Source organism: Nerophis ophidion, linkage group LG02 (genome assembly GCF_033978795.1).
Source record: "Nerophis ophidion isolate RoL-2023_Sa linkage group LG02, RoL_Noph_v1.0, whole genome shotgun sequence".
NCBI classification, from domain to species: domain Eukaryota; kingdom Metazoa; phylum Chordata; class Actinopteri; order Syngnathiformes; family Syngnathidae; genus Nerophis; species Nerophis ophidion.
Genome location: NC_084612.1, coordinates 24,749,404 through 24,773,042, shown reverse-complemented (window position 1 = coordinate 24,773,042; position 23,639 = coordinate 24,749,404). Strand labels below are relative to the sequence as shown.

At 39.8% G+C, this 23,639-nt stretch overlaps 3 protein-coding genes across 4 annotated transcripts; 1 reads left to right on the top strand and 2 right to left on the bottom strand.

Moving 5' to 3' along the window:
* Positions 1-1,396: 1,396 nt before the first annotated feature.
* Positions 1,397-5,904, bottom strand: psmc3 (proteasome 26S subunit, ATPase 3). Its single transcript, XM_061880209.1, has 2 exons — positions 4,925-5,904; positions 1,397-1,843 (listed from the first exon to the last, which is right to left on the bottom strand). Exons 1-2 carry the CDS (start codon positions 5,867-5,869, stop codon positions 1,505-1,507), a joined length of 1,284 nt encoding a protein of 427 aa, XP_061736193.1. The 5' UTR covers positions 5,870-5,904; the 3' UTR covers positions 1,397-1,504.
* Positions 5,891-18,299, top strand: tbp (TATA box binding protein). Its single transcript, XM_061880225.1, has 9 exons — positions 5,891-6,018; positions 6,358-6,506; positions 15,566-15,722; positions 15,851-16,028; positions 16,150-16,237; positions 16,676-16,767; positions 16,889-17,056; positions 17,144-17,238; positions 17,508-18,299. Exons 2-9 carry the CDS (start codon positions 6,456-6,458, stop codon positions 17,585-17,587), a joined length of 909 nt encoding a protein of 302 aa, XP_061736209.1. The 5' UTR covers positions 5,891-6,018; positions 6,358-6,455; the 3' UTR covers positions 17,588-18,299.
* On the bottom strand, positions 16,111-23,444 carry pdcd2 (programmed cell death 2). Of its 2 annotated transcripts, none has more exons than XR_009803039.1 (7): positions 23,065-23,443; positions 20,702-20,810; positions 20,583-20,639; positions 20,151-20,483; positions 18,969-19,183; positions 16,637-18,881; positions 16,111-16,460 (listed from the first exon to the last, which is right to left on the bottom strand). XR_009803039.1 is itself a non-coding variant. In XM_061880215.1 (7 exons), exons 1-6 carry the CDS (start codon positions 23,242-23,244, stop codon positions 18,702-18,704), a joined length of 1,074 nt encoding a protein of 357 aa, XP_061736199.1. In that variant the 5' UTR covers positions 23,245-23,444; the 3' UTR covers positions 16,111-16,460; positions 18,700-18,701. The 2 variants fall into 2 exon arrangements, 1 of the variants encoding a protein (XP_061736199.1); XM_061880215.1 differs by having other exon boundaries at positions 18,700-18,881; positions 23,065-23,444.
* Between the last annotated feature and the right edge of the window lie 195 nt (positions 23,445-23,639).

Below are 23,639 nucleotides of genomic sequence, written 5' to 3'. Positions count from 1 at the left end.
ATGATGTGCTGGCTGTCCTGAGTCGGGACCCAGGATGGACCGCTCTTCCAGAGCTGGGACCCAAGATGGACCGTTCGCCTGTGTATCGGCTGGGACATCCTTGCGCTGCTGATCCGCCTGCACTTGGGATGGTTTCCTGCTGGCTCCACTGTGGACGGAACTCTCTCTGCTGTGTTGGATCCACTTTGGACTGGACTCTCACGGTTGTGCTGGATCCACTATGGATTGAACTTTTACAGTATCATGTTGGACCCGCTCGACATCCATTGCTTTCGGGTCCCTCTCCAAAGTTTCTCATAGTCATCATTGTCACCGACGTCCCACTGGGTGTGAGTTTTCCTTGCCCTTATGTGGGCCTACCGAGGATGTCGCTGTGGTTTGTGCAGCCCTTTGAGACACAAGTGATTTAGAGCTATATGAATAATCATTGATTGATTGATAATGTAAATGATATTGATTTAGGACAATCATTAAAATGCAAAGAGATGCAGAAGCAAAAGGTCTTTGCTAAAACTTTAAGATGATTTTTGTACAAATTTTCCATAACAGTAGAGTTTGATTGACCAAAGAGTAAACAGTATTATTTTTTCATAATTAAATGTTCATTATTACAGTCCTAATCCACACAGCACCATTTCAGCACCATTTTACCAGGACAGTGTCTTAAAGCCACACCTGCCCATTAACATTTTTATTATAGTGTGTTTAGTTGGCCACCGTACGAACTGCAATGCATCATCCTGAGGTGTTAGTCATATTTCCTTATTATTATATCACAAAGTTTCAGTATCATGCCATGCAAACCACAATAATAAACATACTTAAGGTAGAATTTCAATGCAGCTCTTTTGTTTGTGGACCTAATGGTATGGCTGCTGATTATGAGTGTACATGTTTTAAAGTCAATTCAAATTTGCCACAGATAAAATTTTAAAAAAAGGGCTTAATGGGTACATTTGTTCTTTTCATTTTGACATGTGACGCTGCATTTCTGAAGTAGTGTGCTCTCTTTAATACTGTATGTAGTTTTGTTTTAATAAGAGAGTGTGAGGTAATCGAACAATTTTACATTGATGTTTACTTAAGTCCAATTGTCTGGGAATTATGTCACTTTAGTGTGCAGATTTGTGATCACAAACAACTTACAACCAGTTAGATTGTCCACAATAACTTAACAAGTTTTCACATTACATGTTTTTACTTATTGGGTCTTATATAATTGTATGATTTGTTATATCTTTACTATATATTTTCATTGTTTACATTTGTTATTCACTGAAAATGACTCCCAATGTCTAAATAACTTGATATATAATATACGTAAGGGAGTACTCTCAGTTGCTGTGTAGTGATGACTTGCTTCTTCAACATAAAAACAAATAAAATATGCTAAACATGGCTGTAATGTATTTTTATTAAATGAAGATAAACAAGGCTGTAACAAGTGTTTTGAAAGCTACAGCTATATCTATAAATCACACATAAGCATGAACCTACAGTGTCCTTAGGCGTAGTACTGCAGGTTAGCCTTCTTCTTGGCCTGCACCTCTAAGATTCCCTCCATGTAATCTTCGTGGTTCAGCTCCGTGGCGCCGCGCCTCAGTGCGATCATACCCGCCTCCACGCACACGGCTTTGCACTGAGCGCCGTTGAAGTCGTCGGTGCAGCGCGCCAGCTCTTCGTAGTTAACATCGGGACTGACATTCATCTTGCGCGAGTGAATCTGCATTATGCGGGCTCTGGCCTCTTCATTTGGCATCGGGAACTCGATCTTCCTGTCCAGGCGACCTGAACGCAGCAGCGCTGGGTCCAAGATGTCCACTCTGTTGGTGGCCGCAATCACCTGCAAGTGTGACCAAGGACATTTTGTTATTATTTCAAAAAGACAGAGCTAAATATTTTGGTTAGCTCCATGAAAGTCATCATGCTAAGGCAGCTAAGTAAGATACAGCACACTTATCAAACACCGCTAACTATAAGCACATTTAGAAAAATGGCAAACACAGTAGTACCTCGACTTACAAGCTTAATTGGTTCTGTGATGCACGGAACCAATATTTTTATACTTGAATACTTGTTTTGCGAATCAACGTCAACCATCGAAATGAATTGACATCAATTCAATTGGTGCTTGGCACTCACAAAACAACACCATTTTACGGTGTGACATGCCTTTTTGAAAAAGAAAAACAAACTTCTAGATAAGAAATATTTTATTTACAAATACAATATATTACAAACAACTACAGCAGTTGTATGGTTTAAGTTTATTTTCGAACGTGCATTCAGTTAGAACATGATACATCACATATTTCCAGTTTCTCTTGACAACATGCCCGAAAAGGAGTAGGAAGAAGCAGAGCTCAATTAATCCTACCTCTTTTCCATTTCATAACAATTACAGTACTAACACATTAAATTCACTTACTGTTCTCAAATTGTACACAATTTAACTGCATACATAATAAAGTTCTCAATTAAATAGTTAAATAAGTTGTAATTCACATACATAAGGAGACAAATAAGATCATCTCATTTTGAATAGGGTTCAAAATGTTTATTAGAATTCTTCTTTGTACTTTGTAAACACTAAGTTTGAACAGTTGCTTAAATTGGATCATTTTAGTACATTGTTTGCCTTATTTGCCTAAAACATCCAAAAATGTAATTCCATATACTGATGTACCTTAGGGCTTCAGTGTTGTGTGTGCATAGACATGTTTTAAATTACATTTTTCTCTAAGGTTATATTTTTCCTCTTGTTTGGAGAAGAATTGTTGTACATTCTTCGGTAGCTTTATTAAGTCCTTTTTTCCTTGGAAAGTGGACTTTTACGGTGCAGAATGAATTTTTATTGTCCACTGATGTAGAAAATTGTCTTTAGCTCACCAACACAGGCCACAGACAACACTAAAATAGAAACAATATCATATATAAAACATAGGAGACGAGAGAGGTAAGGTAAAAACAGGAATGAAAGTAACTATAAATTAAGATCTAAATGGGTATCGGGAAACCATAAAAGTAAAGCAGTTCAGGTCAAATGTGAATTTGTTCACATTAAGAATCTCAATGGCATTTGGGGTAGGACTATTTAAAATGGACTTTTGACCAGTGGAGGTTAAGTTGAGTATCACTGTAACTACATTTATTGGATCCATTACTGGGTGGGAATATAATGACTAATTATCTTTTATTTTTTTAATCAATCCACCCATTTTCTATTGCTTGCCCCTATCTCAGCTGCATTCGGGGAGAAGGCGGTGTACACCCTGGACAAGTCGCCACCACATCAAGGGGCCAACACAGATAGACAACATTAATGTTTGTATCAAATTTGTATAACAGAAAATACTGAATTTCTGTTGGTAAACCATTAGATGCATTACATGATGCAAAATCCTAATTTTATTAAAGTATTTCTGATTCTGAGTCTGATGGCAACAAACAGCAACAGCGATATTACTACAGTTCTAAATCGATGTTATAATTGTGTTGATCAGCGTTCCCTCTAAAGGTACGCACCTGTGCAATTGCACACTGCTCACGCGTCCTAGGCCGTGCACAAAATCAAATAAAAAGATAAGCGCATAACAGTGTGCACGTCTGCCGTCGCTCACATGTGCGCCACTGAATGCTCAAGGAGTTTTGGCGTTTGCTCACACATGAAAAATTGGAGGGAAAATTGGTGTTGATTTCGTGTAAAGTGATGTCCTGTTTTTTAAAAAGGCTGTGTAAAGGTATTATTAGAACTATTTTATTATTACTAATATTAACTACTTAGAACTCTGTTCTAGAACTTTGTATGTGAAAAAAGACCAGTTTTTCCCTGTCGCCTGAACTTAAAGGTCTACTGAAACATTGCCAATATGCCAATACGGCCGGTTTAGTTTACTAAATTGCAATTTTAAATTTCCCGCGGAGTTTCTTGCTGAAAACGTTGCAGAATGATGACGCGTGCGCGTGACGTCACAGACTGTCAGGAAATATTAGTGCAGCACTATTTGCGGCTAAAAGTTGTCTCTTTTCATTGCGCAATTAAACAGTATTCTGGACATCTGTGTTGCTGAATATTTTGCAATTTGTTCAATTAATAATGGAGAAGTCAAAGTAGAAAGATGGAGTTGGGAAGCTTTAGCCTTTAGCTACACAAACACGGTGTTTCCTTGTTTAAAATTCCCGGAGGTGAAGCTTTACTATGGATCAGAGCGGTCAAGCGAACATGGATCCCGACCACTTGTCAACTGGCATGTTTCGGTGAGAAAATTGTGTTAAAAAGTCGCCTCTTACTGGAGGATCTGTGGAGTTTACACCGTCCTTGTATCTGCCGTCGACTTCCCTCAGACACTAGCCTCAAGACACCCGTGGACACACCCCTCCGACTATCAGGTACTATTTAATCTCACTAAAACACTAGCAACACAATAGAGAGATAAGGGATTTCCCAGAATTATCCAAGTAAATGTGTCTAAAAACATCTGATTCCGTCTCAATGCAATTGCCTTTTTTTCGACTTTATTTTTTTTTTCTAGTCCTTCGCTATCAATATCATCATCCACGAATATTTCATCCTCGCTCAAATTAATGGGGAAATTGTTGTTTTCTCGGTACGAATAGCTCTTGCTGCTGGAGGCTCCCATTATAAACAATGTGAGGACGGGAGGTGCCCTCACCCTTGTGACGTCATCCAGTAAAGACAAGGCTTTTTTATCAGCACCAAAATTTGCAAACTTTATCGTTGATGTTCTCTACTAAATCTTTTCAGCAAAAATATGGCAATATCGCAAAATGATCAAGTATGACACATATAATGGACCTGCTATATCCGTTTAAATAAGAAAATCTCATTTCAGTAGGCCTTTAATAATTAGAGGGTTGAGGTGATGGATGAGTCAAGTGTCACCAGTTAAATGTGATTGCTTACTTTGACTTGCATGTTGGGTTGGAAGCCATCCAGCTGGTTGAGGAGCTCCAGCATGGTCCTCTGCACCTCTCGGTCTCCTGCTTTCTCGCTGTCAAATCTCTTGGTACCGATGGCGTCCAGTTCGTCAATGAAGATGATGGAGGGGGCTTTCTCCTTGGCCAGCGCAAAGGCGTCTCTCACCAGCTTGGCTCCGTCTCCAATGAACATCTGCACCAGCTGTGGACCAGCCAATTTAAGAAAAGTGGCTTTTGTCTGAGCTGCACAGGCCCTGGCAAGAAGCGTCTTCCCTGTTCCAGGCGGTCCATACATGAGGACCCCTTTGGGTGGCTGGATGCCCAGGTTCTCAAATTTTTCCTTGTGATTCATTGGCAGGACAATGGCCTCCACCAGCTCCTGGATCTGCTTGTCCAGCCCGCCGATGTCACTGTACTGCTCTGTGGGGCGCTCGTCCACCTCCATGGCCTTGACCCTAGAATCATACTCGGTAGGCAAGGTCTCCAGGATCAGGTAGGAGTCCTTGTTGACACCAACCAAGTCTCCGGGCTTCAGCTTCTCGGCGTCCACCAGCCCAATCACCGGCAGGAAGTAAGTCTGCCGGGTGGATGTCTTGATGACGGCGCATTTTCCTTTTCGCTGAGAATCCAGGTCCACGTTAGCTCCGTCCTCCTCCTGGTCGTTGGGGTCCACATCCAGCAGCTCGATGACATTAGACACCAGGTAGGGCAGAGTTTTGTTCACTTTGATCTTCTCCGTATTTTCTTTGATTTTATCCTTCATAGCTTGCAATTCGTGGGTCACCCTCAGTACCTCGCTTTTCATGATCTTTATCTCACTGTCGAGGAGGCGAGTTCGCTGAACTATCTCCTCCGTGGACATTTTTAACACTTCTTCGCCGATTCCATCTTCCACTTCGTCCCAAACTGACTTGTCACTCAGCGACGCCATCTTGCTTCTATCTGTTGTGACCTCCGACACACCGGAACTTAAAGCGCGCTCTCCCGGAAGTCACTGACCCGCCGGCGTTAGACGGAAGATGACACAAACTGCGAAATAAATTCATCCAATTTGTGTTGCGACTTGTCGACTGACAAATTGTAAGATATCAGTTTTATATATTGTTATATTGCCAAGCTGATATTGCAGCGCATGTTTTGTTTTCTCTGAGCTGCAGCCGCCGCACGTTTGATGTAGGTTAGCCTAATGCAGCTAACACTAGCCAAGCGCTTACAGCATCGCGTTTATTTGGTGTCCTGCGAAATATTATTAACCTTTTAGGTCTCCAGTTTGTACCTTCCAATGTACGATAATATAATAACAAGGAACGATAATTCAAAGCTTTCAAATGCTAATGCAGTGGTTACTAAGTTGTGAGGACTTTTTTTTCGCGCCGCTTCCACATCTATGCTGTTAAATGTCTTTCCTTCTTCCTTCAGGGTATAATTGTCCTTAAGGAAACATTTCTCCTGCTGGACACACAATTGTGTGTGTCTGCTCTCCTGGTGACCATAATATAACGTGCCAAGTTAAGGCAATGGATCAGAACAACAGTATACCAGCCTTTCAGGGTCTGGCCTCCCCTCAGGTAACATGCATTTTTAAAACCTCTACTGAAATGAGATTTTCTTATTCAAACGGGGAAAGCAGGTCTATTCTATGTGTCATACTTGATCATTTCGCTGAAAGGATTTAATAGAGAACATCCACTATAAAGCTTGCAACTGTCGGTGTTAAGAGAAAAGCCCTGCCTCTTCCGGAAGTCGCAGACGATGACGTCACAAGTGTGGGGGCTCCTCACATATTCACATTTTTTTTAATGGGAGCCTCCAACAAAAAGTGCTATTCGGACCGAGAAAACAACAATTTCCCCAATAATTTGAGCGAGGATGAAAGATTCGTGTTCGAGGTTATTGATAGGGGTAAAAAAAAAAAAAAAAGAGTTAAAAAAAAACAAAAAAACCCGCAAATGCATTGGGACGGGTTCCGATGTTTTTAGACACATTTAGTGGGATAATTCTGGGAAATCCCTTATCTTTCTATTGTGTTGCTAGTGTTTTAGTGAGTTTAATATTACCTGATAGTCGGAAGGGTGTCTCCTTGGGTGTGTTGACGCCAATGTCTCAGAGGAGTTGACGGCAGCTTCATGGACGGCCCAAGCTCAGCTTTTCTCCTGTAAGAAGCGACTTTTTAACCACAATTTTCTCACCGAAACCTGCTGGTTGACAAGTAGTAGGAATCCATGTTCTCTTGACCGCGCTCTGATCCATAGTAAATTTTCACCTCCGGGAATTTTAAACAAGGAATCACCGTGTGTTTGTGTGGCTAAAGGCTAAAGCTTCCCAACTCCATCTTTCTACTGTGACTTTTCCAATATTAATTGAACAAATTGCAAAAGATTCAGCAACACAGATGTCCAAAATACTGTGTAATTATGCCGTTAAAGCAAACGACATTTAGCTGTGTGTGTGCGTAGCGCTCCTACTTCCTAAAAACGCGTGACGTCTTGCGTACACGTCATCATTACACGACGTTTTCAAGACGAAACTCCCGGGAAATTTAAAATTGTAATTTAGTAAACTAAAAAGGCCGTATTGGCATGTGTTGCAATGTTAATATTTCATCATTGATATATAAACTATCAGACTGCGTGGTAGGTAGTAGTGGGTTTCAGTAGGCCTTTAATAACTTAGACTTCCTTTTATTGTCATTCAAATTTGAACTTTACAGTACAGATAAGAACGCAATTTCGTTGCATCAGCTCATGGTAGTGCAGGATAAAAGAGCAATAAGGTGCAGATATAAACAATTACCATATTTTCCGCGCCATAAGCCGCCCCGGGTTATAAGCCGCACCTTCAATGAATGGCATATTTAAAAACTTTGTTCACTTATAAGCCGCACCGGGTCATAAGCCGCGCCTACGCTGCGCTAAAGGGAATGTCAAAAAAACATGGTTGAATTATTTACCGTACGTGCTCCCGTTGTATCCACAGTGCGGTTCACAGGAATATCAAAAGTCAGTGGAACCTCATCCATATTGATAATGTGCTCTGGCCGGATCTTTTTTTTCAGCTATCTTGTTTTTACAATATGCACGGAAAGTAGCCAGCTTTTCTTGAAAGTCTTTTGGCAGTTGCTGTGAAATAGTAGTCAGTGTGCGGATGGAGAGATTGCGTCTTTTTATGAACCGGAATCACCAAGAAGCACCACCTTTAAAATCCTCCAAGTGAAGTTCGCTCGCTAGCGCTGTTGCCTTCATTCGAATAGTGATGGTACTGACACTTCTGCTTGCTGCTCTCTGCTCAACAACCCACTGTTCGAGTTTGTCCTCCAACTGTCGCCATCTTGCTTTGTTCCCTCGGAAACTCTGTTTTTTCTTCTTTACTTGGTGCAGGTCATCTTGTTGCTTCCTCCACCTCTGCACCATTGATTGATTTATGTTCAATTCTCTAGCTGCTGCTCTACTTCCGTGTTCTTCTGTTTGACTTATTGCCTTGAGTTTTAATTCTGCGTTGTATGTGTGTCTCTTAGTAGGAGCCATTTTGTGGTCGTCTTTACAGAAAAACACAAATGAAATAAATCGTATTAGCCGTGCGCTTCTTCTTCTACGGGGGGCGGTTGCTTACCTTGGCGGTAGCGTACTGTAGAAGCAGAAGTCCTTCCTCTTTCCAGGTGGGCGGTTGCTTACCGTAGGGGAAAAAAGATGGCGGCTGTTTACCGTAGTTGCGAGACCTAAACTTTATGAAAATAAATATGTATATTAATCCATATATAAGGCGCACCGGGTTATAAACTGCACTGTCAGCTTTTGAGAAAATTTGTGTTTTTTAGGTGCGGCTTATAGCGCGGAAAATACGGTAGCTTACTGTACAGATAAATACATTGCACTAATGTATGCAGCCAAGTTTATGCCTGTATGTTATATTGTCTTCATCTTCCAGCAAGTTAATCTGTTTTTGGGGGAATTAAGGGGATTATTGTGATGCATTCAAGACATACTTGCCAACCATCCCGATTTCCCTGGGAGACTCCCAAATTTCAGTGCCCCTCCTGAAAATCTCACGAGACAACCATTCTCCCGAATTTTTCATGATTTCCACCAGGACAACTATATTGGGGGCGTGCCTTAAAAGCAGTGCTTTTAGCATCCTCTACAACCTGTCTACACATCCGCTTTTCTTCCATACAAACAGTGTGCCGGCCCAGTCACTTAATATATGAGGCTTTAACACACACATGAGTAAATGTAAGGCATACTTGATCAACAGCCATACAGGTCACACTGAGAGTGGCTGTGTAAACAACTTTAACACTGTCACAAATATGCACCACACTGTGAACACACAGCAACCAAGAATGACAAACACATTTCGGGAGAACAGCCGCACCGTAACTCAATATAAACACAACAGAACAAATACCTAGCACCCCTGGCAGCACTAACTCTTCCGGGACGCTACAATATACATACCTCCCCACCGCCACACCCCATCTCTCGAATTTGGAGGTCTCAAGGTTGGCAAGTATGGTACGAGAGTCTTATGGCCTGAGGGAAGAAGCAGTTACAGAACCTGGAGGTTCTGCTACGGAGGCTGCGAAGCCTCTTTCTAGAGTCCAGCAGTGAAAACAGTCCTTGGTGGGAGTGGGAGGAGTCTTTGCCCTGGTCAGGCAGCGGCTTTTTGCGATTTCCTGGACAGAAGGAAGAGGAATCCTGATGATCTTTTCCGCCGTCCTCACCACTCTGTAGAGACTTCCAGTCTAAGGCACTGCAGGCTCCAGTCCAGACTCACACCAACATCAAACTCACACCATTCTAAAAATTGCAATTATATTAAGAGTTATGTTATTTTCTGCTATGCATAAGCCTAGTTCTATGTACCTACTAGGGATATAACAATTAATGGATTTATGGATTTATATTCCTTTAATTCAACTGAATCGATCTGTACTTGGCAAGTTTGCCTTCCAGAAAATAGGTGTCCATTCAAGGCGGTTTTAAAAGGGAAGTGATCAATTTTATCAATACTAGCTGAAGAAAAAACATTGGATTTAACAACGGCAAACTTTATATGAAAATAAAGTTTTTTAATGATAAGGACGCTGACCATTAAGTCCGTCCTCCCGTCTGTGGCTTTATCAAAACAAAAATGGCAGATGGATACGGTGGTCAAGAAAGTTCATAATAATCGCAGCAAGATAATATTAATTACAACACAAAAACTTTCAGCTACAACATGAGTGCAAAAGATGCAACAAGGACAAATAACGCAACACAATATTATAAAGTCACAAAAAACGTGACTGACAACAAAAGTGACAGTGGAGCAAGTTACGGGGACTCACGACTTCTCGAACAAAACAACAAGTAAAAAAGTGGAAGCCAAGGAAGATTCATTTCATTAGAAAGCGAGGGGCCAACACCACTAAAGGGATGAGGGGACATACATGCTTTCACACACCTGTGATGCCAGGGTGGGGAACAGAATACAGACACCGAGGGAACTTAATTAGCAGGTAAATCTTGCCATGGTTTGCAAAGGTTTTCTCTTGTTGATTCAACCGAAAGTGTTGGTTGCCATCCATCCATTTTCTACCGCTCATTCACTTCGGAGTCGCGGGGGGCGCTGGAGCCTATCTCAGCTACAATCGAGCGGAAAGCGGGCTACACTCTGGACAAGTCGCTAACTCATCGCAGGGCCAACACAGATAGACAGACAACATTCCCACACGAGGGCCAATTTAGTGTTGCCAATCAACCTATCCCCAGGTGCATGTCTTTGGAAGTGGGAGGAACTCGGTCTATCCGGAGGGAACCCATGCAGTCACGAGAAAGACATGCAAATTCAACACAGAAAGATTCCGAGAGCAGGATCGAACCCTGAACCTTTGTATTGTGAGGCAGACGCACTAACCTCATCTTCCACTGTGCAGCCCAGATTGGAATGCATTGGCAAATAACTGTTGGTTCCTTGCTTGTTTGTGTCCCTAATTTATCTATACATAATTTCATTACAATAAACAACAGGAATATCGTAAACTTCAGCTGCATTGTCCAGTATTAGTAATGATTTCACAGTCACTCTGATTGAATTTTGTTAGCTAAAATGTCACTGAATTGTTTCGGATCTCATCGTTCTAAAATAATGATATTGTCCCTGAATCGTATCTGCAACCAAAAATTCTGAATCAAATTGAATCGTTGTTAAAACAAATCTTTACACCCCTAATAAAAAGTGATGTTATTTTCTATTGTACCTAAGCCTACATCTACATACATACATAGGAACTACACTACCAACCGCTTACTAATTTTACAAGTATAATCCTGTCAACATTAGAAATTGGATTTCTGGCTCTTTGAAGGGAGCCAGGTCCTTGGGAATCCATCCATCTATCAATCATTCTTTTGAAAAAAAAAGAGCCTTTCAAAAAACTGGATCAGTATTATAGTTCAAGTTGTTTTTATCAAGGAAACCATCAATGGTAGCAGTTATATAATACAATGTTGATCAGAATAGTTTAAATTCATGTGGGAATTACTGTATTTGGCCTTTTTGGCTGTAATTTTGTTGACATGTTGTTATTGTAAATGTTCCGTAAGGTGATGCTATTTCCCCATGCTTTGACAGTGACATCATAATTTAAAAAAATATTTTACCTAAAAAAAAAAACTTTAGCAATAGAGAAATAAATACACATATAATAAGTAAGAATTATTACAATTGTTACAATATATGGCCCAGTCTGACATGCATTACACAGTTAAAATACAATTTAGGACAGAATACAAATGTGAATACACAATTGTCTATTGTACGCTTAAACTACTTTGCACATCAGAAAAATGAACGAGAAGAGTGAATCAAAATTAATGAATACAATCGAAATAAAGGGATAATGTGTCTATGTATTTTATCATAAAAAAATGTGAATCTTAATGCTACTGTTTCCTTTGAATAATTTTGTATTCTAGCTGCCAGTCGAGTGGGCAATTGCGACGCAGTATCTGCATGTCCTTAAAAACGGCTCCCAAATGAACTGTTCACAACTGTGAATCGCTTCTCATTATTCACTTAAAAGACCCGTTCCTAAACCTGATTCGTTCGAAAGTCTCATCTCCGGTCAGCATGAACACAGTTAAACGACAGTACATACATTAAGCAAATGTAAATATACGAAAAACGATGCAGAATTGGCCTGTATCTTAAGTTGCAAATAGGTCTGGATGTTTATGGAACAAATCTAAATGATTTATTGAACCTTTTACTTCAATTTTGGTTAATGCATGAATATTCCAGGGCTTCACGGTGGAAGAGGGGTTAGTGCGTCTGCCTCACAATACGAAGGTCCTGCAGTCCTGGGTTCAAATCCAGGCTCGGGATCTTTCTGTGTGGAGTTTGCATGTCCTCCCCGTGAATGCGTGGGTTCTCCCCGGGTACTCTGGCTTCCTCCCACTTCCAAAGACATGCACCTGGGGATAGGTTGATTGGCAACACTGAAAGTGGCCCTAGTGTGTGAATGTTGTCTGCCTATCTGTGTTGGCCCTGCGATGAGGTGGGCCAACAAGTGGTTTGACAAGTGCTCTAAGGCAGGGGTCACCAACCTTTTTGAAACCAGAGTGTACCCCGCCTTCCGCCCGATTGTAGCTGAGATAGGTGCCAGCGCCCCCCGCGACCCCAAAGGGAATAAGCGGTAGAAAATGGATGGATGGATGGATGAATATTCCAATACTCCAATTTCGTTGTTCTTTGAACCTGTTCACTGCAATAAGGACATCAAAACTATTCTATTTCACTCTCAACTACAACTTTAATTTTTGGTCACCTCATCTTTATTGCAGCCAATTTGTGTTCAAACAACTAACACAGAATTCCTTTTGTGTACCAGCTGCTTAAATTGTTCTGTTGATTTAGGTGTTTCAGTTTTCCTTCATGACGCTTCTATGCAGCAGATTGTTTGAGAATGTGTTACTTGAGGGTATTCTGGCAACCTTTATGCTTTGCAACACCTGGCTTCCTGTCACGTAACTGCTCAATCAGTACTGTATATAAAAGGGATGGTGTGTTAGTAGAGCGATAATTACAAGGGAAAATTAATAATAAAATAAATGAATAAAGAGCAGTTTTCCGTCTGTTAAAAGCTCAAAATATTTGTTACAATTATTTTTCAATTTCTCCTGATGGGTTGTGGTTAGGGCCTTGCATGGCAGCTCCCGCCATCAGTGTGTTAATGTGTGTATGAATGGGTGAATGGGAAAATAGTGTCAAACCGTTTTGAGTACCTTGAAGGTAGAAAAGTGCTATGCAATAATAACCCATTTACTATTTGTGAACTCGCACTGTTCACTTTTCAGGAGGTTGCAGTTGAAGAATGGTAGAATCTGTCTGAATCGATTAGTTTGTTCGATTAATTCATCAGATAAAAACGTTGTTTACAGTGTGTTTTAGAAAAAATATTTTAAATAAAGTGTTTTGTTCTTTGTTTGCAAATAAATGCACATCAACATTGAAATTGTACTTTTAACAAGTTTACATTAATACAAATGTATAACTAAAAAGACTGAGTATTGCCCAAAACCAGCTAATATAGAAACTAAGTGAAGCATTGATTGATTGATTGATTGATACTTTTATTAGTAGATTGCCCAGTACAGTACATATTCCGTACAATTGACCACTAAATGGTAACACCCGAATAAGTTTTTCAACTTGTTTAAGTCGGGGTCCACGTTAATCAATTCATTAGCAAAAAGCCAAAGTATGATAATGCGATATAGCACAGTCATTGACACTCAAATAATAAAGAATACATTCTCTAACCTTAACATAGACACATTATATTTGGACAAATAACTTGTGTATGTATATACAGTTTGCATGTTGATGCCAACAGGTTCTTACAGCCTTCATGTATTTGAATAACAATGTGTTTGAAATGATCTAAGACTATTGACAGCTTCTGTCCTTTTCTTTGTTTCCTTTCTTGTCTTTCCACCTTGTCGTTTTCTTTTGAACCATTTCTCTCTATAGCCACTTTCCTCTGTTCACCGCCAAACAGATCACAGCAGTCGTGCATTTAACCATGTCCACAAAATTACGGTTTTAGGCACTCTCTGTGGTCCTCATTAAACGATCAATCAAAGCAACAGAATATAAATCTGAGTTTTTATTTAATCGGATTAATGGTTGCAGCTCTGACCGGCTTTGGCGGACATAAACGTTATTTAGAGATTTAGACAACAAACTAGTTTTTCTTAGACCTACTCAAATGTTCCTCTACTGATTGAAACCAAATAGTGCACTCCGTTTTTGCCCGTTAACATTATTAATTCACAATTAAGAACCTTCTTGACATGTTTGACAAGTGCTCTAAGGCAGGGGTCACAAACCTTTTTGAAACAAAGAGCTACTTCTTGGGTACTGATTAATGCGAAGGGCTACCAGTTTGATACACACTTAAATAAATTGCCAGAAATATCCAATTTGCTCAATTTACTTTTAGTAAATAAATCTATCTTTATATTAAAAATAATTTCTGTCTGTCATTCCGTCGTACGTTTTTTTTCCTTTTACAGGTTTTTTGTAGAGAATAAATGATGAAAAAAACCACTTAATTGAACGGTTTAAAAGAGAAAACACGAAAAAAATTTCAATAAAATTTTGAAACATAGTTCATCTTCAATATCGACTCTTTAAAATTCAAAATTCAACCGAAAAAAATGGAGAAAAACTAGCTAATTCGAATCAGTTTGAAAAAATTAAAAAAATAATTTATGAAACATCATTAGTAATTTTCCTGATTAAGATCAATTTTAGAATTTTGATGACATGTTTTAAATAGGTTAGAATCCAATCTGCACTTTGTTAGAATATATAACAAATTAGACCAAGCTATATTTCTAACAAAGAAAAAAAAAATTTTCTTCTAGATTTTCCAGAACAAAAATTTTAAAATAAATTCAAAAGACTTTGAAATAAGATTTAAATTTGATTATACAGATTTTCTAGATTTGCCAGAATAATTATTTTGAATTGTAATCATAATAAGTTTGAATACATATTTCACAAACATTCTTTGCCAAAAAAAAAGAAGCTAAAATAAAGAAATAAATTCAAATTTATTTATTATTCTTTACAATAAAAAATAAAAAAAATACTTGAACATTGATTTAAATTGTCAGGAAAGAAGAGGAAGGAATTTAAAAGCTAAAAAGGCATATGTGTTTAAAAATCCTAAAATAATTTTTAAGGTTGTATTTTTTCTCTAAAATTGTCTTTCTGTAAGTTATAAGAAGCAAAGTAAAAAAATAAATGAATTTATTTTAACAAGTGAAGACCAAGTCTATCATATATTTTCTTGGATTTTCAAATTCTATTTCAGTTTTGTCTCTCTTAGAATGAAAAATGTCGAGCAAAGCGAGACCAGTTTGCTAATAAATAAATAAAATAAATTAAAAAGAGGCAGCTCACTGGTAAGTGCTGCTATTTGAGCTATTTTTAGAACAGGCCAGCGGGCGACTCATCTGGTCCTTACAAGCTACCTGGTGCCCGCGGGCACCGCTTTAGTGACCCCTGCTCTAAGGGAATCGGCCTATACGGCATATGCAAATGTTTAGTTTATGTTGTAATTATGTTGTTTTTTTAGGGTGCCATGACACCGGGTATGCCGATGTTCAGTCCAATGATGCCATACGGTTCTGGCCTGACACCTCAGCCTGTGCAGAACACAAACAGTTTATCCATACTGGAAGAACAGCAGAGGCAACAACAGGCGGCGCAACAAGCACAGCAGTGTAATGCAGGTGATCTGTTTTAAGAGTGTAGTTGGAAACCCCTTCAGCTTCTGAACACAATTCTCATTTCTGGATCCCATTTCAAGATTGGCTCAGGTATTTCGGGTGAATTTATGGATGTTTTTGTGTCTCCCTAGGTCTTCCTGGAACATCGGGACAGACTCCTCAGCTCTTCCATTCCCAGGGAGTCACAGGTTCAACCACCACAGCGCTGCCAGGGAACACTCCGATGTACAACACCCCACTGACCCCCATGACTCCCATCACACCAGCCACGCCAGCCTCAGAGAGCTCGGGAATAGTGCCACAACTACAGTATGTTTCATAAGTGATAGGAGATTTACTTTCCGATATTGGTTAGTTGTAGAAGAGTTATGAAAGCCAATAATGCATGAAATTCACAAAAAGTAATTTAATATATCTTCTTGTTCATCAGAAACATTGTGTCGACAGTGAATCTTGGCTGTAAACTGGACTTGAAGACCATCGCACTAAGAGCCAGGAATGCTGAGTACAACCCAAAAGTAAATCTTGCTTGAAGATTTCCTGCAGATTAATTCATACAGTGAAACCTGCTTGTAGGGCCAACTTGTTTGTCGAACTTCTTGATCATGTCCAAGTCCACCATGTTGTTATAAGTACAAAGTACTGCATAAGTCAGTGTGGACATACACGGCCACCCACTTTGACAGACATACAACTTTTAGAGCCAAAGGTGTCAGAGGCTAGGAACATAAGTGCTGATATCTGGAAGAAAAAGTCCAAGAAATAAGTAGAAGCTGACAAAGGGTGGAGTTGACAGTAAATACAGTAGAAATTGAGTTAAGTGTTTTATGCTCATAAATGTTTAATTGCAGCATCTATGTTAATGTCGATTAGCCATACCAGTTGGTGTGAAAGTTAAGAAGGTTCCACTGTATTACCGTATTTGTTGACATTTTTGCTTGCTTGCTGTGTTCTAGCGTTTTGCTGCAGTTATCATGAGAATACGAGAACCTAGAACCACAGCTCTTATTTTCAGCTCTGGGAAAATGGTCTGCACAGGAGCAAAGAGGTCAGAAATTATGTAATTTAGAGAGACAATTAATTAAAGTTATAAAAGACAATAGCCATGTGTTTTATACTCATCCATCTAAAAAGTACATGCATAAATGAAACAATCTTATATTTTGTAGCGAGGAGCAATCGAGGTTAGCGGCCAGGAAATACGCTCGTGTCGTGCAAAAGCTGGGTTTTCCTGCAAAGTTTTTGGACTTCAAGATTCAGAACATGGTGGGCAGCTGTGACGTGAAGTTCCCCATTCGTCTGGAAGGTTTAGTACTCACACATCAACAGTTTAGCAGGTAACTGGAAGTGATCAGTAAGCTGATACATGGTGGAACCATCTGCCAAAGTGGTCATTGACAACTTTTATTCCCTCTGTCTTGCAGTTATGAACCGGAACTGTTTCCAGGATTGATTTATAGAATGATCAAACCCAGAATTGTCTTGCTCATCTTTGTTTCCGGGAAGGTCGTACTAACAGGTAGGATTTTTATTTAACACCCTCCATCTTTGAGAGACACTCATCTGATGGCAGTCACACAGTATACATATTTAAAATTCCCAAATTATACTAATCATACTAAGCGTCAACAACTTTTAAATGTTCCAGATGTCCCGTAACAGTGGATTTGAAGGGTTTTGCTCAAAATCTAGCCTTGATGCTGGGCATATATACAGTTGAATTGTGATAAAGATGCACACAATAATGCAACAAATGTAGAATAATTTTTCTTGTGCATTTTTTTCTAGGTGCAAAGGTGAGAGGTGAAATCTATGAAGCGTTTGAAAACATCTACCCTATCCTAAAAGGTTTCCGCAAGACCACGTAGAATTAGCTTTTTTACCCTCCCAACTGTGACTTTTTTTTGTGTTTAGTTTTTTTAAATGTTTCCCTACATCTTACATTGCCCTCTACAGGTTAACTGCTAACAGGACAGTAAATGTTTTTTTTTTTTAAATCCCTGATCAACGTGGCTTATTTTTATTTTTTTGTTCATACTCTTGTACATAAATTTAAAAAGGAAAAGCCATGCTACAGTCATGACTTTTTAAAATTGTGTTAAATTTTAAATAGTTTTATACATTTGTATCAATGTCTGCTTGTTTTTTTTTCGGCCCTTTTTCTTAACTGCATTTCAGACTAAACAATTCAACTGGCTATTGTGATTCAATTAAGTTTTCAGTTTGGTATGCTCATTGATACCCAGTTTTGGAGGCTCCATTTCACAAGTTACAATTTAAATGGTTAAACGTTTGTTTGAATGTAGAGGTGATTATGCACGGGACCCCTTTTTTCACCCTCACCTATTTGTTTTTGTCCATTTTATGAAGCGGTAAGTCACCGCCATCTGCAAATAACAAATTTTTATACATTGGATTGCGTACTTTTACTTGGCCTGATGATGTTCTCTAAACTCTTTAGCACGTACTTTACATTGTTTTTAAATGCCACATTTTTTTCAAAAGCAGTTGAATGTTTTCATATCCAAAATGCTATTGTCTATGTTTTCCACTGTGCATCAATAAATTTGTACATACCAACTTCTTTTGTTTCCCTACATTTTAACTAAACATTTGACCTTTTTAACCCATGTGCCGAGGTGACAAACTATCCCAAGGTTAAAGATCAGCTTCACTATAATTGTGTGTGGATTATCTGTTTGGAAGTCATGGGAAAAAGCATGAAGTAAGGTGTACTTAAGTATGGGAAGATAAGGTACAAGGTCTTGTCATTTTATTTTTTTACCCACGAATCATTAACTATGTGATGGCATCGTACAAGTCATGGAGAGCTGGGAATGTAAATAAACCACGAAGAGGAAATTGATGGCTAAAACAAACTGGTGTGACTTACTGGACACTGAAACCAGTCAGTCATTTATGTGTCAAATACCCAGTACAATGTATTGTGAGGGGAAATAGGACACTGTACGTAGTATACCTTTATGGCTGTTTAATTTGACTTGGCAAGCCTGAGCCGAAGTCCTGCTTCCAAATGAACTCAAGGCAGTACTCATCGTCATGGCTACAGCTGACAGAACAGGTATAGACTGCTAGAGTCCCCCAGTCGATACTCTCTCCCGTGGAGTCCACACATAGACTATTGAGCAGCTGGGGCATCACCTGGATGTGTGCACACAACACAAAGATAAGGCATTTGGAGCAGAGGTTGAGCATTTGTACAGTAAAGCCCCCAAAAAAACATCCAACCTGGAACTCAAAAGTCCTCTTAGCGCCACAGGTGCATGCTGGGATGTCTGTATCTGAAGGGATGTGATGCAAAGACACCCAGAGTGGGGCTCCGCCTCGACTGTATCGCAGCACTTGCTGAGGCTCTGGTGCAATCTTCCTTTTAAAGCGTTGGAACACCCGGTCTTCCTCCGTTTCATGCATGGCCATCTCCTCCAGGTCGATCTCTGCAAGTGCTGGAGAAATAAAAAGCAATTCCTGCTTTAATTTTGCTGGAAATGCATACACAAAATAGTAAACTTGTTTTTGTTTTTAAACATTTTCCACAACAGTCTCATAAGTGGCGGTATAGAGCGTTAACTAGCCATGAAGCAATTGTTTTAAGTAGCTCTGTAGTATTTGGCTGCAACCAAAAGAACAACGTTGCTTAATAAACTATTAGGGCTGCGAATCTTTGGGTGTCCCACGATTTGATTCAATATCAATTCTTGGGGTCGCGATTCGATATCTATTTTCTTCGATTCAAAAACGCTGTTTTTACGATTTAAAACGATTATGTATTCATTCAATACATAGGATTTCAGCAGGATCTACCCAAGTCTGCTGACATGCTAGCAGAGATTTTTTTTTTTTAAAGCTTTTATAATTATAAAAGGACAAATGTTTTATCAACTGATTGCAATAATGTACATTTGTTTTAACTATTAAACGAACCAAAAATATGACATTTTATCTTTGTGAAAACATTTGACACAGTGTGTTGTCAAGCTTATGAGATGCGATGCAAGTGTAAGCCACTGTGACACTATTGTTCTTTTTTTTTTTTATAAATGTCTAATGATAATGTCAATGAGGGATTTTTGATCACTGCTATGCTGAAATTATAACTAATATTGATACTGTTGTTGATCATTTTTGTTTCACTAATTTTGGATTGTCTGTGTCGTGTTTGTGTCTCCTCAATTGCTCTGTTTATTGCAGTTTTGAGTGTTGCTGGGTCAGGTTTGGTTTTGGAATTGGATTGCATTGTTATGGTATTGATGTGTAGTGGTTTGTTGGAATGATTAAAAAATATATATATTTTTTTTAAATAAATAAAAAATAATCAATTTTTTTTAAAATCAGGATCGATTCGGAATCGCACAACGTTTTCGAATCGATTTTTTCCCACACCACTATAAACTATGATGTTATAGTGTTTACTTTCTGCTATGGCGGAACAGTCTGCACCCGTCTGACCGATGGCCTCATCTGCTTCTTCCCCCTCTTCCTCCTTTTCCTCCACAGGCTCTGTTAAGAGCTCAAACTGCGGGAAGAGAAACGGACAGGCGGATGTTTCTTTGCGGCCGCCGCAGCAGCACTCGTGCTTGTGCGTGTTCTTCCAGTGGAGCATCTGGTGGTGTTTCCCGCAGTATGTGACAGCGTGGCAGCGAGAGCAAGCTTTGTTGCCGGGACAACCGCACACCCAACACAGCTTAACTCCAGAGGTGGGTAGCACACTCTGGTTTGAATCAAAGTCGCACGGAGCTTCGGTCTCTGCAAATATGGGAAGGAAAAATTGTCCTTATCAAATCTATTAAAAAGGTGAACACATCACATCTCTAAAATACTGCAATCAAGTATCAGGCTTCACACCTGCTGGCGGCTCGTAGGAGTAGAACTCATTTCTCCGAGGCAGCTGACTTCTAAATACTATAAGATAAAACAATAGTCAGAACATGACGATATTAAAAGGGATTACTGTCTGCAGGTACCTTTCATACAGCAGCTGTCACTGTGGACGTAACATTTGGGGTTTTTACAACAGAACACAAAGAGGGTTCTGTGAAAACTTCTGTCTTGACCTGGAATTGGAGCGTAGACCTAAAGGGAAATGTTGGCATTATGAGTGCATACATCTGTGGAAGATGTAAAAACAAAGCATTACATCAATTTGGGTGGTCATATTAATATGTACACATTTCTGATGAGATTTGGGGTTTTTATACGTTGACTTCCTGTTTAAACCCCTAAACCAGACCTAGGCAAATTAAGGCCTGGGGGCCACACATGGCCCGTTAGGCTTTTCAATCTGGCCCGCCAGACATTCCCAAATAATTGTTTTAGATCTTTAAGATGGAAACTGTAGCTGCCGTTATGATGTACAGTGATGTTTTCAAATGACCGTAAGTCTTGAACTATACAAAGTATTTCAATGGTTGGAATCTGCTGTTTTGCATGATATACTAGTTACTTTGATAATCTAATTAGTTACTTGGGTAATCTAAGGCACAGCGTTTCCACAGAGTGTTTCCAGAGAGGGCAGCCAGAAATGCGTTTTTTTTTCCTGTTTATATTTAGCTGTGTTTGTTGCATTTGTTCAATCCTGGGCTCGGGATCTTTCTGTGTGGAGTTTGCATGTCCTCCCCGTGAATGCGTGGGTTCCCTCCGGGTACTCTGGCTTCCTCCCACCTCCAAAGACATGCATCTGGGGATAGGTTGATTGGCAACACTAAATTGGCCTTAGTGTGTGAATGTGAGTGTGAATGTTGTCTGTCTATCTGTGTTGGCCCTGCGATGAGGTGGCGACTTGTCCAGGGTGTACCCCGCCTTCCGCCCAATTGTAGCTGAGATAGGCACCAGCGCCCCCGTCACCCTAAAAGGAATAAGCGGTAGAAAATGGATGGATGGATGTTGCATTTTTGTTGCGTTTTGCTTGATTGTAAAATATATCGATCAGGGGGGGTGTGGCATTCATACGTTGTGTGTTTCATCGTTCATAGTTAATATTGTAAACACCACATTCTTTTTTTTCATGTACATTCTGGGTGTCTTTCAGTAAAAAAGCTTGAAATTCCATTCCGTTTTTTAAGGCGGTCCTTCATAAAGTTTTTAGCATTCAATCAGACATTATTGTGAGGTTTTGTATTAGTGTTCTTAAAAATCAGATATACCGGCCCCCAGGCACATTTTCTTCTCTAAATTTGGCCCCTCAGGTGTTTTAAGCATTTCACCAATCTCGCGCACTTTGCAAATTTGGACGCAATCTAACAGCAAAACAGTATCTCAACTGCGTAGATTGCATCAAGGCCTATTTATCCAAGCGTGAGGGTTGGGAAACGAAAGTGTTTGGCGAGGGAAGTGTGGATTCAGGCCGGGTGGCCTATTTCAAGTTCCAGGTAACCCTACATTATTATATTTTATAAATAGTAAACCAAGTTGTGGTAGTAGTTTAGTCGTGGATGTTCACTCTATAGTCATGAATCCAAGAAACATATGATTTGATTTGACAACCGCATTTTGCAAATTGCACTCATTGGTATTGTGCTTACAACACCCGGGTCACAATAATTGCCCAGGCCTGCCCTAAACGACCATGGCTGGAATGAACATGCCCCATTTGGCAGGTTTTGTAAGCATTTCACCAATCTCGCGCATTTTGCAAATTATACATTTCCATTGTGCGCAAGCAATTTGCATATCGCAAGACGAGATTTTGTGGATGGTTTAGCCAGTAACCCTACATTATATATTTTATAAATAGTAAACCAAGTTGTGGTAGTAGTTTAGTCAGTAGTTGAGTCGTGGACGTACACTGTATAGTGGTTAAGGTTAGGGTTGGACTGATTTGAGGGCAATACTCAGTTATATTGTCCCGACTACAAATGAATAGATTTACATAAGTCCATCCATTTTCTACCGCTTATTCCCTTTTGGGGTTCGGGGGGCGCTGGCGCCTATCTCAGCTACAATCAGGTGGTAGGCGGAGTACACCCTGGACAAGTCGCCAGATTTACATAAGTATTTAATAAATTATTTTGACACCAAAAACATGTATTTGCGCCCATTGAGTTGCAAAACGTGCACCAGACATCATTGAAATATATAGCTGGAAGCAATTTGCAAAAATATTGCGCATTATACAAATTTGCACAATGCGGTTGCGTATTTTGCAAATTGCTCACGTTGGTATTGTGCTTACAACACAGGTAAGGTGTAACACTGCTAGTTAGGTTGCTACATACGTTTTATAAAGTCCAAACAACACATGTTTCTTAACAGTGCCTTTAAGTGATGAATTAATATTTAACGCCTGATTGAAGCTACTAAGTGAAATCCCGCCTTTTAGTAAACTAACCTGCAGGAGAAAGAGCATCGGCAAGCGACATGTCTCACACTCCAGCCCGGACAGCGAGGGCAGGCCTCGCAGGGAAAGCCACGCCGGTTTCCCCCCAACTTTACTGGGAAACTGCGGGGAGCAAAGCCGCCAAGACTCCGCGTCCTCCAGGAAACCCAGGACGACCTCCGGCGGAGACATGATCGTGTTTATCAGCGAAAAAAGCACACCACGGCTAAACTGTAGATACCGGAAACAATGTGCTTTTTCAAAGCATGCCTGGCCCAATGCAGAAACACGTCCGTGTAGAAACGATAGTAACGGTTTTTTGTTCCGCTAATAAAACACATCCATGTAAAAAGTAATGTTATTTATTGGTAAGTTCCATCCATCCGTTTTTCTACCGCTTGTTCCTTTTGGGGTAGCAGGGGGTGCTGGAGCCTATCTCAGCTGCATTGTGCGGTGTAAATATAGTCTCTCTATTAGCTGGAAGTCAGCAAAAAAAGCTGTAAATATGACAGAGTGTCTAGGCGGGTGTTCCTTTAAGAAGGCCCACCAGGCTCGGATCAACACCCTGTTAAGAATGCAAAAATATT

What these genes read in the sequence shown, in the direction of transcription:
- psmc3 (XM_061880209.1), bottom strand. Translation starts at nt 5,869, where the DNA reads ATGGCGTCGCTGAGTGACAAGTCAGTTTGGGACGAAGTGGAAGATGGA. An exon ending in AACCCAACATGCAAGTCAAA is followed by an intron (nt 1,844 to 4,924) that starts GTAAGCAATCAC and finishes TCACACTTGCAG; the next exon opens with GTGATTGCGGCCACCAACAG.
- tbp (XM_061880225.1), top strand. Translation starts at nt 6,456, where the DNA reads ATGGATCAGAACAACAGTATACCAGCCTTTCAGGGTCTGGCCTCCCCT. An exon ending in GGAATAGTGCCACAACTACA is followed by an intron (nt 16,029 to 16,149) that starts GTATGTTTCATA and finishes CTTGTTCATCAG; the next exon opens with AAACATTGTGTCGACAGTGA. An exon ending in CGGGAAGGTCGTACTAACAG is followed by an intron (nt 17,239 to 17,507) that starts GTAGGATTTTTA and finishes ATTTTTTTCTAG; the next exon opens with GTGCAAAGGTGAGAGGTGAA.
- pdcd2 (XM_061880215.1), bottom strand. Translation starts at nt 23,244, where the DNA reads ATGTCTCCGCCGGAGGTCGTCCTGGGTTTCCTGGAGGACGCGGAGTCT. An exon ending in TGACAGCTGCTGTATGAAAG is followed by an intron (nt 20,640 to 20,701) that starts GTACCTGCAGAC and finishes TTTATCTTATAG; the next exon opens with TATTTAGAAGTCAGCTGCCT. An exon ending in AGAGGACTTTTGAGTTCCAG is followed by an intron (nt 18,882 to 18,968) that starts GTTGGATGTTTT and finishes GCACACATCCAG; the next exon opens with GTGATGCCCCAGCTGCTCAA.